The sequence below is a fragment of the Bombyx mori genome, chromosome 24 (assembly GCF_030269925.1).
Source record: "Bombyx mori chromosome 24, ASM3026992v2".
NCBI classification, from domain to species: domain Eukaryota; kingdom Metazoa; phylum Arthropoda; class Insecta; order Lepidoptera; family Bombycidae; genus Bombyx; species Bombyx mori.
Window position 1 is genome coordinate 11,761,364 of NC_085130.1, and position 17,519 is coordinate 11,778,882.

Below are 17,519 nucleotides of genomic sequence, written 5' to 3' on the forward strand. Positions count from 1 at the left end.
TTTGTCGTGACCAATTAAATCTGCCTTCATTCAGAAATAGTGAAAGCACAACATTTTTTTCAGAATCATTAATAACATGTTTGACATTTTTAATTCCCGAAACACATATGAATATAACTTCAAAAAAGCTCTAACAAAAGCGAACTCTGCAATGCTGCTTAGTTATCTAGACATGGCGACGACATACATAGCCGAGTCGAGAACACAAGAGGGAACTCTTTTGACAAAAGTTTACGTAAGACTGGTTTTATTGGATATGATGCAGCTATTAAACGTTATTATGAAAAATTAATACGTCCCGGCGCTCTGAATTTTATGTCATTTAACAAACTAAGTCAAGATCACCTTGATACGCTTTTTGGTAATATAAGGTCACATGGTGGAGGCAACAATAACCCCACGGCCCGCCAGTTCAGAGCAGCATACAAAAAACTTTTAGTTAACATAGACTTGTGGCGGCACATCACTAGTCGTGTGTGCAGTCACCACTAGTACAAAACCCATAGAGGCGATAGCGGTGTGCGGGGACGGGAGCGAGTAACGCGCAATGGAACCGGCTCCCAGTCGGCCGCCGAGAGCGCAGTGCGCAACGAAACGACTCGAAGACTGAACCTACGCAGCTCTGCTCGCACGCGCATACAAATATTATTGTATTCTCTTTACACCAAATAAAACTGATTAAAGTCAGACTAGTTCTCATTGCGACGACCCCTTCCCGCTCGCACTAGTACCATAGTGGTGACACCGACGCTGGACAATGGCACAAGGAAGTAAAGACAACGCCGTCGCGGCCGCCGCCGAATCTTTATTAAACGACGAACCGGATCCGGTCGCAAGCCGTGTAGCTGTGCGCTTACCGCCATTTTGGCCAGAAGATCCCAAAGTTTGGTTCGTACAAGCGGAGGCGCAGTTCCAAATATCTTGCATCAAGGAGGATACTACAAAGTTTTATCATATCATCTCGCAGCTGGAACAGAGGTACCTCCGCGAAATCAAAGATATAATAAAAAAATCCACCGGCTACCGGCGAGTACGAAAAACTAAAACAAGAGCCAATTAAGCGCTTATCGATTTCACGGGAACACCAAATCACCCAGTTGCTTTCTCACGAAGAACTTGGTGATAGGAAGCCGTCGCAATTTTTACGGCATTTAAAAACGCTTGCCGCTGACCAAGTTACTGACGAATTTTCACGTAAAGGCTCTCGATAATGGAAAATGTACTGCGCTTGAACACATTTCGATTCTTGATAGTGCATCATCTCCTGTAGCACGGATTAATAAATCCACACGAAGAATTGCGGTTGAATACGATGATGAGAATGATAATAATAACCAAGAGGATATTAACGCATTTTTCAATACCATCTCAGATTTTATTAGCAATCAAATCATAAGCCATATTGCAAGATTAATAGCGCATATTTTAATTAAGAAACTCGATTACGACATATGCATTGGAGCTCTATTGTCCAATAGCATAAATGAAGAACATAAATTCATAGTAGCTAAAGAAAAGGGTTGTTTGTTATATCCGAGAAAAAAAAATTCGATACAGATCTGTAAAATATCAGAATCGGTTATCAAAATGTATACAGAAACCCTACATAATATAAATAAAAAAAATGTTAGTGGCAAAAATTATGCCTAAATTTGTAGGTAGTGAAATATTAAAAAACATAATTTATCATCAAATTGGCCAATACCCTACAGCAGATCACGTCACAGAACTCATCAAAGCAATTGTTGAAAAATATATTAACGTGAGGTTACACTTTGTTTTGAAAAATTCATTCGCAATTAATAGCAAGCGCCAATTACTTAATAAATACGTTTTATTCCAGGGACAGTGATTATTTGTAATTAATAAAAGTAAAATACAGTAGAATTCATATACAACGACTTCGCTGGTAACGACTAACCGCTTTTAACGAAGACAATGTTTAGTCAAGATAGGTTTCAAAGTTAGGTACTGAGAAAATATAACCGTTTAGTGCGACTCCATTTTAAGTGACCAACTGCTTATAGTAATCATTAATTATGAATATTGTGATAATGCGTCCGGTTAAAATGACGCACAATGTTACAAAACATTTTTTATTTACAACGACCTACCAATACCTTGGCGCCCCAACCTCACCCCGCTCCCTCTATTGGCGCGTGAATCACAGTTAGTGTTTGTCACTTGTTATGACAAGTTCTTAAAGCTCGACAAAATGAGCGAAAGTGTTTTACAATTGAAGAAAAAAGTGTAATATTACACCGATTAGAAGCCGGTGAATCAAATGCAACCCTCACAAAGGAGTTTGGCGTATCTCATTCTACAATATCAACAATAAAGAAGAATAAAGATAAGATCGAGCCGCTGTATAATGCCAATGTTTTAAAATAATGGATAAGGCATTGTTACAGTGGTTCATGTTTCAGTGCGACCGGGCAATACCCGTGTATGGACCTCTGCTACAAGAGAAAGCAAACTTTTTCGCTAGACAGTTAGACATGCAAAATTTCACATGTTCCATAAATTCGATAAACCGTTTCAAAGTAAGACACAACATCGTGGTAAGATTGCTGGCGAGTCTTTATCAGTTCAACAAGGTGATGTAGTAGATTGGTTAGAAAAGGTTTGGCCTACTAGGCGTGCCCAATTTAGAAATGATGAAAATTTTAATGCGGATGAGACTGGGCTGGATGGACTGACTGGTAATCGGAAAATCTCAACGTCCCAGATGTTTTAAAAATGTACGGCATTAGCCAGTAGATTATGAGAGCAACCGAAGAGCCTGAATGAAGTTTTTTTTAATACTTATTTCATGTTGCATTTTTCCCCATACATTCATCAGATAATTTATCGATAAAGAATATCGGCTTTATCAAGCACTAGCGTGTATGTAATTTTTTATTGTGTGTATGAGTGTCTATGCCTACGGCAATTTATTGTAGTTTGCGAACGATAATCTGCCCTGAAATTCATGTGCGAACTCACACGGGGTCCTACCACCAGTAATTACGCAAATTATAATTCTCTACGATGTTACGAGTTACAGCACAGTTACAGCTACGACAAGTTATCTATATACGAAAAAATTAAAGAAGATCTAAAGAAGGAAAGGCGAGGGGAACCTAGCAAGAAGACTACATCAAACTTCATGGTTCAGCTGTGGTGATAAGGGGCATGCGTCTGCGCATTGTACAATCGGCATTAAGTGTTTTCGTTGTAACAAATATGGCCACGTGGGAACACGCTTTCCTCGCATCGGTGAAAATAACAGCGGCGGAAATGGCAGGCGGAACTGTTATGATACCCTCTGGTTCCTAGCTTTGCTTTCATCATCACCTTTCCCGAATAGTATCAGCACTTATGATCCTTTATTAGAGAACAATCCCCTCCCTAGTCAGGCAGTCTTATTCCTAATTCCACACGGCACGGTTGCCGTCATTGTCGTCGTAAAATCTTTATATGTCTATTTCATCAATAAAGCCTTTTTTAAAAAGATATTATCTCAGTTCCGTATAACAGAACGTGTCGGTAAAGCAGTTTTCAAAACCAACGCAAGGGCACGCAGTCGCCAGAAATCGCCCGCAGCCGGTTTCGGTAAAACAGCGTTCGGTTATGTTCGGAACGACTCGGATGTCATCTACGGACCAACATGGCGGATGCATACAATCCTGCCGTGACATAAAAAAGAATAACATCGAAACGTCAATGTGTGATGAAGAATCAAGGTTTATGCAGATAGTAAATAAGGGCTTTAAACCGGTAAACCCATGAAAACAGTAATATTAAATAAAAACATTCTTCTAGTGCGCTCATAGACTCGGGTAGTGGCGTAAATCTAATCTCAGCTGAACTAAGCATGAAGTTGTTTGATACTCAACTGAATGGTAGCGGTCTAACACTAATAGAATTTGGCACGTCACAAGTGCGTTCGTTAGGGAAGATTACGACGTTAATTACATTCGATGGATAGTATTACAGTAGTGTCACATTCCACATAATGCTGTTACGCCGATAAGCGTAACGCCATCTATCGCCGAATGTCGAACGAATATCGAAGGATCTAGAAGCATCTAGAACGCTCGAGAAGCGCAACACCATCTATTGTCAGGTAGCGGAAAAACACAATACTCGAAGTGTATGGAATATTCTAGGAATGTAGTATCGCTTATAAAAACGTTGCAGAGATGGCACGCAATCAGTCAGTAAGCGGAACTACTCGAAGCGAAACAGCGAACGGATCACCTGAAGCGAAGCGGAAGAAGCGAATTGAGAATTTTAAAGTGTTTGTTGAGTGTTCTAAGTGTTCGAAGTGTTGAATACAGTGTTTAAGTTGTACTTCGGTAGATTTTTTTATTTATCCCGAGCCCCAGCGAGTAACAACACCTAAAGATTGTATGCCTTACGATATTATTCTCTTTGGAAAATAAGAAAAGTGATGTAACAAATAATCAGATGAAAGAAAAACTTGATCACAAACTTGGTCACAGCTGGCCAAAGAACTCAGTAGTTTGTCATAATTTGTGTTCAGAAGTGACAAGACTCTTCACGCTAAGTATGAAAATATAAAAAAGAGGGCCAAGACCAAGTATAGTACTTTTCGGAGAATTTTGTACGAAACAGGGGGGGACCATCCGCTGAAATTAATTTCACTCAAGAAGAGAAAGTGGTAATGGAGTTATCTGGGACCAGTGTGATGGGATTACCATCTCGCAATGACTGTAATGAGGTATGTATGAGTAGCTTCTACTTATATCAATATCTCAATTTCCCTCATAATCAAATGACCACTGAATAAACCTATACTTTGCCAAAAGTCATCAATAATGAGAGGACAGCAGAACTTCAAAACTGTTTTCTATTCTAAGCAAAGATATGATGTGAAATTTACAAAAATGGTAAATTGGAGCAATTTTGTCTTTTTACAGATAGTAAGTAATAAGCAAGAAAACAAAGAAAAAATATGCCGAGACCAGCCAAGACATAGCACTCCAGCTAAAAATAATAATAAAAAGAGATGGCACGCAGTCAGTCAGCGGAACTACTCGAAGCGAAACAGCGAACGGATCACCTGAAGCGAAGCGGAAGAAGCGAATTGAGAATTTTAAAGTGTTTGTTGAGTGTTCTAAGTGTTGTAAGTGTTGAATACAGTGTTTAAGTTGTACTTCGGTAGATTTTTTTATTTATCCCGAACCCCAGCGAGTAACAATACCTAAAGACTGTATGCCTTACGATATTATTCTCTTTGGAAAATAAGAAAAGTGATGTAACAAATAATCAGATGAAAGAAAAACTTGATCACAAACTTGGTCACAGTTGGCCAAAAAACTCAGCAGTTTGTCATCATTTGTGTTCAGAAGTGACAAAACTCTTCGCGCTAAGTATGAAAATATAAAAAAGAGGGCCAAGACCAAGTATAGTACTTTTCGAAGAATTTTGTACGGATCAGGGTGTGGACCATCCGCTGAAATTAATTTCACTCAAGAAGAGGAAGTGGTAATGGAGTTATCTGGGACCAGTGTGATGGGATTACCATCGACTGTGATAAGTAGCTTCTAATTATATAAATATCTCAATTTGTCTTATAATCAAATGACCACTGATAAAACCTATACTTTGCCAAAAGTCACCAATAATGAGAGGACAGCAGAACTTCAAAACTGTTTTCTATTCTAAGCAAAGATATGATGTGAAATTTACAAAAATGGCAAATTGGTGCAATTTTGTCTTTTTACAGATAGTAAGTAATAAGGATGTAAACAAAGAAAAAATATGCCGATACCAGCCAAGACACAGCACTTCCAGCTAAAAATAATCAAAATACATTGGTGTGTATTAATTTTATAAAAAAAAGAAGTGCTTTGCAGAATATACCACAGTGGGCTGTGTCTATAGGTTAGTGAGAAAGTGTTAAGACATAATGTGTGCCAGCACGAGGTCCCACCGTCCTGCCTATTGCTACCACAAATCATACAAGTGTTTCATTTTCTTAATCCGAAAGCTTGAAGTTGGCAGAACTCTAAAATTTGTTTTTATTAAACTGATTTGTATTTTCTTTGCCTTAGATTGATGAAAGAATTAATGAATCAGAACCCCCAAAGAGCAGTAATTTTCTATTAAAGAGAAAACTATCTACACCCCTTACCAAAAAAAATCCAGAAGTGTTCAATAAAACAATGAATAATTATAGTGCCTTGGCCAATAAAAAAATTAAATTACTGGATGCACAAATTGATAATTTAAATAAAAAACAACAACAAGAAACAAAGGAGCATGAACTGAGATGTATACTTCTACAATTAGAAATTGACATAAAAAAATGTACTCGATAGTTTTAATGAATAGAAAAAATGCGTTGTTAAATTTAATATATATGTAATTGTAAATTGTTGTAATTGTGTAATTATATATAATAAAAAAAGATGAGTTTGTTTTCATTTCATATTAAAAATTGGTTTTATTAAACATATAAAGGGCAATAGTTGTAGTAAATTTACAATATATTTTGATTTTCCTTTTTTAACAAGTAATTCGACTATTGTAATTGTCAATTAACATTTGCAATTAACATTTGCACAACATAACTAATTGTCACTGTAATTGCTGCTGTGGATGGCATCCTGGTTGTTATCATTGCCAGTCACATCAATGATATTTTCTATGTTAACATCTAAGTTAGGCATGACATCATTATTCTTTATACACAAGTTGTGTAAAATGGCTTTTGCAACAATGATATCTTGATATCACAGATTGATAAAGAAACTTATGCTGTTGTTTATGGGGTTAAAAGTTTCTTTCAATATTTATATGATAGGAATAAGCCACCGGTGCAAATTTTTTCGCCATCTAAAACTTTGCCACACCTTTCTGCTGCATGAATACAAAACTATACAGTTTTTCTTCAGGATTTTCAGTATGATACCAAATACAAGAATACTAAGGATAATGCTAACGCTGATACGTTTTCATGGATACCTGTTGTGGAACAATCAATTTTAATTTAAGACTTTGATGTTCTCCAGATAGGCATGCTTACTAAATTTCCTGTTAAAAAGACATAACTGATGCAACTAAGAAGGATAATAGTTTAAAGCCATTATTAGTAGGTATTGACAATGGTAGGAGGGTTTTCTCATAATGAACGTTTTGGTATTGACCAAACTAAATTTTCCTTGCTTGAGGGTTGCCTAATGAGAGGCACAGGGGTGGTGGTGCCCACTAGTCTAAGACACACTATCTTGAATGATTTGCACTCTTGCCACTTAGGAACAAATATAATGCTCTCCTTAGCTCGCTGTTAATTTTGGTGGCATATATGAACAATAAAATTAAGGAAGCTACTAAAAACTACCGTTAGTGTTCTCTACATCTGAACTCTCCAACGGACGTTGCTGCAAAACACACACGGGAAAGACCTTTTAAAGGTTTGAAAGAGTGCACATAGATTTTGCCAAATTTCAGAATTTTTATTTTCTTTTTATTATTGATGGATTTTCAAAGTGGCCAGAAGTTCACATCTTAAACTCATCTACTAATAGTACAATTGAAGTCCTAAATAAGATCTTTACCGCCTTTGTCTAACCACAAATACTAACAAGTGATAATAGTACACACTTTGTAAGCCCGAAATTTTTTAATTATAAAAAAATGCTTGGCATAAATCAGAGGAGATCTGTCCCTTACAAACCAGCCAGAAATAGTCAAGTGGAGCGTAATGTGCAAACCTTGAAGCAAAAACTGCGGTGTCTTAATTCAGATTAAACTTCTATTTAGCAAATATCTCTTAAGCAAAAATCTTATTTCAATACCGTATTACTCTACACCCTACTAATGGTAAATCTCCTGCTAAGCTGGTTTTACCTTACAGACCGACTTCGCGGTTATCTTTGTGTTGTCCAAACAAGTCTAGTACTGTCTCAGAAGTAATTAAAGGTAGTATGTGCGCGAAATTTGGCCCCTGGTGCAACAGTCTGGTGCACACGTACCAAGCGATCCGGCTAGGCCATGACTATTTTTGTTCTAAAGAAGTACGTGATCAACAATCAACATTATTAATCAACATTAACCCAAAAACAAAGAAAGAATTACATCTATAGCGAATTGATGGTGCAGCAGTTAGCGCCCCGAAATATTGCGCCGAGGGTCATGGATTCTATTCCCGCATCGAGAAAACAATCACGTGGTCGCACGAAATTATACAGAGGAAGGAAAATGAAAATCAGGAGTAGTACATAAAGTTCTTGGTACCTTGTACTACCACCTAATTAAGCTAGACAACGGCAACTTATGGCCACGTTGACCAATTGTGAAAAGTAAGGGATAGTAATCCAGCCAGTGAAAGTTCAGTTGATGTTTTTTTCTATTGCCCTTGTAGGCAGACGAGCGCACGGCCCACCTGATGGTGAGTGGTTACCGGCGCCCATGGTCTTCAGCAATGCCAGGGGCAGAGCCAAGCCGCTGCCTACCGAAAATTATTTAAAAGTATTTGTTCACACCGAGTTTCAAGGTGACTCAAGTTCTGTAACTATGTCTGGTGATTCGTTAGTCGACTCAGGTTCTAGTGTCGGTACTGCACTAATATAACGGCCAAGTGATTCAGAACTTCAGAGAGCTTTGCTACCTGACTACTTAATTCCTAGAGATAATAGCGGTCGCGATGTTCCTACAGAGCCCGTGTTACGTAGAAGTAAAAGAACATTAAAACCTGTTCTTCTTTTTCTCCACCTTATCCCACTAGGTGGGGTCGGCACAGAATTTTTTTCTATTCCATTCTCTTCTATCAGCTGTCATCTCAACCCTCACTCCTCTCTCTCATATCGTCACTCACACACTCCATCCATGTCTTCTTCGGTCGACCTCTTCTCCCTCTACCTTGCACTACCATTTCCATACATCTTCTAGTCACATGCATCTTCTCTCTATGCATCACGTGTCCATATCACGCTAACGGTCCGCTCTTTAATTTGTTAATTACCGGGGCTACATTAAAACCTCTTGTTCGTCTTAATTTGTAATTCGTTACTTTTATTTTAGAGCATTATTATATACCTATAGTTAAGAAATAAACTTAGTTTAGAATACTATCCGTAAATCTAAATCATCTACTTAATTCATAAGTTACCGTGTTATAGATCATTATGTATGTCTTAAGTTAGTACTACTAACTTAGTAGGTACCTAGGTTCTGTGCATTGTTTCTTTTCTGGAATAGGGAAGAAACTGTTACAATGAATGCGCCGGAATGGACCTTAACGTCAACTGGCAAACGATCACCTGTCCTTGATGCAGCGTCCTTTTTGCTTTTACCGCGTTTTCGGGAACACATAAAAATGTTTCAACGTTAAATTAAATTTGGTGCATTGATTTATTTACATACTTGTATGGTATTAAAGTAAAGGGTTGATAAGTTGCTGTGTTTGCTTACTAACTACACTTTTACACGATTCTTTTTAGATCAAAATTTACAAGCTAGTTAGGAATATATAGTATTAAGCAGGTCTCCTTCGGAGGCGCTCGGGCAATTGTTAGCAAATCCCACCCCTCCTGGCTGAGCCTTTGCTCACCCAGTTGTCCTGGTGAAACTGGAAAGGCCTACGGGCCACCAGTAATACTTCAATCATAAAAAAAAGTTTTAAGCTTGTTAATATTAGTTAGTATCCAAGTCTGTGGCATCTAACAAACACTCAACGTCAGCCAAATAAACTAAAAAAAATTGATAAGAATCTGACATTAGTATTTTAGTTAACAAACTGGAAAGAAATGGCACTGTTGATTCAATAATAATAACTGCATTAGCTGATCGATAAACTATTAAACTTTACGAAATCTTCGAAAATCAAATACGTATTGTTTGTTCCATCTAAATTATAATTTAAACGCTAAGAAAATACTATAAAATAAAATAAAAAATATTTACTAACTATCACGCCACGTTAACTGGTCCCGTGCTAAGTTCGCAAAGAACTTTACAGGTACCAGATAACGGAAATAAACGTAAGATTTTTATTATACACATACATATATTTAATATACATCCATAACCCTGGAAAAGACCGCGACCCCCTTCTGTAGTGACCATATCACTTACCACTACACCAGACGGCCGTTAAAACGTTATAAAATGGAAAAAAATTAGATCCGCTGGGGAGGGTAGTCGTCAAACACACAAAAACACGTCACATTACCGGCCGTTACGATACGATTGTGTGAAAGAGATAGCGAGATGATCAAACATAAATTATTGCATCATTTTCCAAAGAATATAATAAAATAGATACTGCTTTAACAAGAACAGGCCTGTTTAATGAAATTGGCTTTACGTGCAAACGAAATTACAAGACTGGACCACCAAGTAGTGAGCCGGCGTATTTTCGACTAATAGTTTTTATCAAACCTAAAGCGTAATCTAATATTATTATTTTCTACCTATTCCTTGATAGCCTTGAGAGGTTATTTCAGCTTCGCCCTAACGTGTGTAGATGATCTCACGGGGCTCAAACCGGAGTGTTGCACTGACCCTAGCAAAAGCCGTGTTTCGCAGAATCTACCACCGGATCGGAAACGCGACCCACTGAGAAGATCGCGCGAGAAACTCAGTGGGCTGTGTCTATTGGTTAATTCGCTCGTCGAGCCCTTCGTCGCAAGCGACGGGTTCGACGAGGACGATGACCGGTGCTTGTGGTGCCTAAAAGCACCGTTAATGGATCGGGAGCATCCGTAATGACGTGCTTTGGGTGACGTCGACTGTTTACCATTCAGTCTACAGGATTGGGTATGTAGTTTCCAGTGGCCACGACAAGAGGGTTCTCAGGTCGTGCCGCCTTCTCAAAGTGGCGTAATCTTAAGTGAGAGCAATTAAAAACATAATTCCATCTTGAAGTATCCACAGATACAAACCGACGGATAACTTCCACTTTCAGTACCTACTAGCGTAGACGTTTTACAAACGCATGTCAAACGTAATGAGAAAAGGACTCATCCAAAATTATAAGGCAACAAGTCTTTTTGGCTAGATTTTTGACAGGTACATGCGAATTAAATTTGCCTTCACGGTAAGAGTCAGACCAGCTATAAACAGGACGGTAAGCGACAGTATCCTGGACCTATTTGCTACATCTTCATGCCAGTCCAGTTTTCGTGAACAGAGCTTTTTTCCAAGCATCTTTTTGGCACGTACCGCTTTGGAATGAACTTCCCTTCAGAGATTCCTAACACGTATTTCTTCAAAAGAGCTTTGCACCGGTAGGCAGCGACATTGCTGGGCACCTGATATTGCTGTCCAAGAGCGATGGTAACCACTGACCATTAGGTGGGTCATAGGTTCGTCTACAAGGGCAAAAAAAACGTATTCTGATTTGCTTCCCCATAACACTTACTAAGCTCCCCCCAAACACTAACAAAGTGATCCTATTTGCTAGTGATACTCATCTATTTTAATTTGCGTAATTATTGATGGTAGGACCTCTTGTGAGTCCGCGCGGGTAGGTACCACCACCCGGCCTATTTCTGCCGTGAAGCAGTAGTGTGTTTCGGTTTGAAGGGTGGGGCAGCCGCTGTAACTATACTGAGACCTTAGAACTCATATCTCTAGGTGGGTGGCGCATTTACGTTATAGATTTCTATGGGCTCCAATAACCACTTAACATCAGGTGGGCTGTGAGCTCGTCCACCCACCTAAGCAATAAAAATAAATAAAAACTATCATCCGGCTTTAGAATGAGCCTCCACGGTGTCTCTCGAGCGCTATGACATGCTTCAAACGAGGCAGCTGGAGTTTATTACACGGTAGGCAGCAGCTTGGCTCTGCCCCTAGCATTGCTGTTGTCCATGAGCGACGGTAACCTCACACCATCAAATGGGCCGTATGCTCGTCCGTTTACAAGGTCAATCAAAATAATATTTATTAGTATCATAATAAATGAACGACAATATTTTTTGTCTTCAAGTTTAAGATTTGTATGACATAGTTATCTGAGGAGCATCAGAACAAAAACCGATAAATCACACAGTCACACTTGTGTTTTTTGTGGAAAAACTTTTGTGGACTTAAACGAAATCTATCAATTTATTAGTGTTAGCACGGAAACCATTACATTAATTGGATTAGAGATTAAATGGCGTGTCAGATCGTGTGACCTAACACCGCTCGAGGTGGAACTACGTGAAATCTCTAGTCTATGCAGACAAACCGCAGTCTATAGCCGCCCTGAAGGCCAATATAACTCGCGCTCTTCGTGACATTGGGCCCCAATATTGGTGTATCTTGGATACACCACCTACAGCGGAGTCGCGGCGGCCATTTGCCCGAATTTATATTAGAATACCCATAATTACTTCGAATACCCTTTAAAATAATATGAAAATTGTGGCAGTATCACTTATACAGGCTTTTTTTTAATATTTTTAAATTCGAGCACTCTTAAGCGCTCTGTAAACGATCTTGTTTGACAAATTTGTTTGTCAAACCAAAGATCAAACAAGTTTGTTAACTTGCCCGTAGATTCTGTTTTCTCCTCGCCGTAACGAGTAACGACTGAGATCTTGTTTGACAAACACCCCCATACACGTTCCAACTTGTTTGTCAAACACGCCGTCAATAAGATTTCCATCAAACACGTCAAACACGTAGACTGTTTGACAAACACGTCAAACAAAGCTGCATACTGTCAAATAATTTGACAAACAATTTGATCGTTTACAGGGCGCTTTAATGAAAAACCGTTTATAGATACGAGTTTCTTTTGTCGCACAACACATTACGACTCGAGCAGCCGAACGGTGTGGAGCTCTCTGTGGTTATTGTTGTACACTTGAAATTGAATAAAGGAACTGTTTCAAAAAAATAAGTTTTAATTACTGTCACTATGGAAGGCAATGGTTATGAAGAAGATAATGACGTCAACGACACTGACGTCATCATTGTAAGAACACCATGGAACCAGCCACTACTTCATATACATATAACGAATTTACATAGTCGAAAGTATGAACCAACATTCCATATAAAAGAACAAAAAAAAAACAATCACCTAAAGATGCGTGAACCTGTTTGCGGTATTAATACCAGAAACGAAAATTAGGGTGTTTAATATTCGAGTGTCGTAACAATTAATATATCTTTATATAACCTAACTATATCAAATTCGCGCGGACGGGTAGATAAGCTCACGGGCTCAACTTGGGAGAATTTGCTAACACTGGCCCTAGCAAGAGCAGTGCGTCGCAGAATCCACCACCGGATCGGAATCGCGAGCCACTGAGATGATCCGGTGGGTAACTCAGTGATGTATATAAGCTAAGTTGCACGTCGAACTTTTGGCTACCGGTGCTTTGGGGAGAGCTTAAAAGCACCGAGAGCGATCTTAGACGACGGCGGCTTTAACACTAAACATACCATAAAGGGTCAAATGACCCATTTTGAACTTTTGCAGCGAAAATGCACGTACTATATTATTGCTTTTGCACATTTGACTTCATAATTTTTTTACCAATTAATCTACAGTTATTATACTATTTTTTTTTGTTTTGTTTTGTTTATTTTGAGTAATACTTGTATACCGTCATCTACCCTATACGGTACAAATAGGTATCAGTAAGCGTTGGTATGATTAGTGTTAATGACTATGCCGCTGGTACCGAAGCTGCGTTGACACACGACCATAGTCACAGGTGAAGACTAAGTCTACGGACGCGAAACTTGCGACGCCCGAGCGATGGCGGTAGCGGCGCGACGGCGATGTATACAAAAGCATTGCACAGTATAGGGACGGGCACGAAACAGGCGATGGGGGAGCGATTTTTTTTTTTGTAGGCAGACGAGCATACGGCCCACCTGACGGTGAGTGGTTACCGTCGCCCATGGACTTCAGCAATGCCAGGGGCAGAGCGAAGCTGCTGCCTACCGATCGAGCGATGTACGGGCGACGCGGAAGCGACGAGAACAAACTAGTTTGGTTTCGTCGCTTGCGTAAACAGTGTTAAATTGAATTATTATTTTAGTAATGGAAATTGATAATGAGGAATTTATAATTTAACAATTTTGTACTGGTGGTAGGACCTCTTGTGAGTCCGCGCGGATAGGTACCACCACCCTGCCTATTTCTGCCGTGAAGCAGTAATGCGTTTCGGTTTGAAGGGCGGGGCAGCCGTTGTAACTATACTTGAGACCTTAGAACTTATTCTTAAGGTGGGTGGCGCATTTACGTTGTAGACGTCTATGGGCTCCAGTAACCACTTTACACCAGGTGGGCTGTGAGCTGGTCCACCTATCTAAGCAATAAAAAAAAAACAAAGAATTTAAAATTTCATTGAATGACACCTTAGCGCGTAATAAAGCGTAGAAAATTCTCCCAAATTGCGTCTTCGTGGATTTATTGGAAGAACACCATATCTAAGTAATCTATATTATTATATTAATACATCCATACTTTGTATCCTTTTTACGAAAATTGCGCGGACGGAGGAGTATGAAGTTTTCCACACTTACAGAAAATATAGAGAAGAAGTGCACAATGCTAATATTTTTATTATATAAAATAATGCATAAAAGATACATTAAATCAATAAAGACGTCTGTTGTCAAATTGAGATTAAAAATTGTTTGTCTTTGTTAATATTTTTTATAGCGTAAATTTGGCGAAATTTGTGATTATAGAAGTATTTTAATCATAATAGTGTGCACAAACTTACAATTCCAATTAATTATAGTCGAATTTCGACTACTGCGGGACCTCTAGTAATAATAATTCCCTCATCAGGGGACTAGGCTCCAATAGTTCTTTTTGACGTAAACTCATGGTTTCGCACAACACTGTATGAGCGCGACTGCCCGCCAGCTTGTTTCGTGCCCGCGCGAGATATCGCTGCCTACCCGCCCCGTGTCGCGTCACACCGCTGCCGCCATCGCGAGTTTCGTGCCCGTAGACTAAAGGCGAATTTACATTACGAAATTAGTGTCATCCAACTAATTTCATAGTGTAGACGCGACGTGAAACTAATGTCGCGAAAGGACCTGCGCTGTGCGGACGTGTGTATTGTTAGTTCGGACGCGCTTCAAGCGTTGAAAATGGCAAACCAACGATGGAGTACAGATAAAAATATAGATCTTATTAATGAATATCAGCGACAAGGGTGTCTCTGGAACCCGAAACACCTACAGTAAAAAATCAAAATTATCTTCACTCATTCGAAAATAGTTTCTATAACTCTCAGGATCTTCATCTGCTAATTCAGAGACTAACTTCATTGCACCTAAATGCCTTCTTGTTGACCATCCTCGAATCTACCAACTTTTTTTTTCTTGATAGTCTTTTTTTAAGTTTATAGGTTTTAGGTTTAAGCATTTATTTAGCTACATTGAATATAGCAAATTATAGCTTAGATGCTGAAGGCGCCATGGTTACTGCGATACTGTGGATTTCGCGACACTAATTTTTTAATGAAATTACTTTCGCATATATCGAAACTACTTTCGTGAAACTGAGCTCAACCTGCATGACACTAATTTCGTAATGTAAATTCCGCATAAGAGACAGGTTTAAGCTATGTACTCACGTTTCTTGGGCGACTCTGCGTCTGAACTTTTCGACTTCTTCGTACGTGACGTGCTCGCCTTGATCGGGGCGGCGCGCTTCTTAGGCTTAATCTCATCCCCGACTGTCACCGTCTCGGCGACGTGCTCCGTCTTAATTGGAACCTCGTCGAATTCTGTAAATAAATTACATTCATCATTATTCTTTGGCAATTCATTCACCGTCCACTCCTTCTTAATTGGAACCTCGTCGAATTTTGTAATTAAATTACATTCATCATCATTATTTGGCAATTCATTCACAGTCCACTCCTTCTTAATTGGAACCTCGTCGAATTCTGAAATTAAATTACATTCATCATCATTCTTTGGCAATTCATTCACCGTCCAGGCGGTTCGATTGTGGAACGCTCTGCCGGATGCAGTGAGAAGTGCTCCAACTTTAAGCTGTTTTAAAAGAATGGTGAAGGAACACTACTTATCTGCTTAGTGCTGTTTGTTTGCATCATTATCATTTATCGTTTCCATACTGTTGATTTATTATGTGTGTGTGAGTACATTAGTATGTATTGTATGTAAGTATCTATATTGGTATATATTATATGTAAACGGTATATATCTGTTTATTGTACACCGCAACATACCTGCTATATTTTTATGTTTTTTTTTTTTTTATGGCTTAGATGGATGGACGAGCTCACAGCCTACCTGGTGTTAAGTGGTTACTGGAGCCCATAGACATCTACAACGTAAATGCGCCACCCACCACGAGATACAAGCTCTAAGGTCTCAGTATAGTTACAACGGCTGCCCCACCCTTCGAACCGAAACGCATTACTGCTTCACGGCAGAAATAGGCGGGGTGGTGGTACGTACCCGCGCGGACTCACAAGAGGTCCTACCACCAGTAAAAAGCATCCTCTAGTAATGTTAATTTTAAATGCCCAGCGAGGCGGACGGGTACAGCTAGTAGAATAATAAAATTATTGTAAGGGATATCTCGTGTGGCTACTGACCTGGTTCCGACAGTCCGTCGTCTGTGACGTTGGCATCTGTACTGTCATCGTCAGCAAGAGCTTCCACTTTAACTATGCTAGCTGCAAATAAAGGGGAAAGCGAAGACATTAATAATAAGTGTGACTGTGTGAATGAATTTTTCCTCCTACCTACGCCGAAAGTTCGGTTTTCCTCCCGCTGTACAGGGAAGAAAGTGTAACTTTTTCTCCCTGGGTACTGACAAGTGCGCATGCGCGTTAGTGTCTACGTCTGCTCTCACGCACCTAAAATTCTCCGCCATTGTTGTGCTCTGGTAATTTGCAATATTGTGTTTACCGTAAAAGTGAAATAAACAAAAGGCAATAAAATTTAATAGTGAAAGTATTAAACAAAGTTGAGTTCATCAGACAGTTCTTATTTAATTAGTAGTAGTTTATTTAAAAATTAAAAAACAGTTAAATTGTTTTTTTATGAGTACGGGGAGGCTCCGCCCCCCTTGCCCCCCGCCAGGGCTTCGCCCCTGGACCCCGGCTCGGTACTCCACGAACTTTCGGTCGCGTAGGAGAAAAAATAGTATGTGCACCGCGGGAAAAAGTAGGACATCTCATCCCGGAAATGTCCTACTTTTCTCCCTTGGTGCACAATGTACTGTATCATTTCGAAGGATGAAAAGGTACTTGGTTTAAAGGACATTAATCATTGTAATTAAAAGTGCGTTTATTTGGTATTAGCATCAACGGTTAGATGTTTTTAACTTAACTTCAATTGAGTTTTAAACTTTAAATGAATCGCCTGTAATGTTGCAAAAAGCACTTAAACCAAATAACGTTTCAACCGTTGATTTAATATGTTAATATTACAGATCTAATGCATCTGAATACTCTTTAAGCGGAGCGAGTATTGTATTCATCTCTTTCCTACACTATATTAAATTCCAGTTACGACTTTAGTACGATAGAGAAGACTATGTTTTTCTTAGCTGCGACGCAAGCGAG

At 39.1% G+C, this 17,519-nt stretch overlaps 1 protein-coding gene across 1 annotated transcript in view; it reads right to left on the reverse strand.

The window, feature by feature from the left end:
* LOC101746942 (zinc finger protein 208) overlaps positions 1–17,519 on the reverse strand; it is an 87,123-nt gene that overhangs the window by 54,285 nt on the left and 15,319 nt on the right. The window contains exons 3-4 of the mRNA XM_062675838.1: positions 16,545–16,625; positions 15,552–15,704 (exon numbers count right to left, since the gene is read on the reverse strand). Of these exons, the coding sequence (XP_062531822.1) occupies positions 15,552–15,704; positions 16,545–16,625 (234 nt within the window). The remainder of the gene's footprint in view (positions 1–15,551; positions 15,705–16,544; positions 16,626–17,519) is intronic.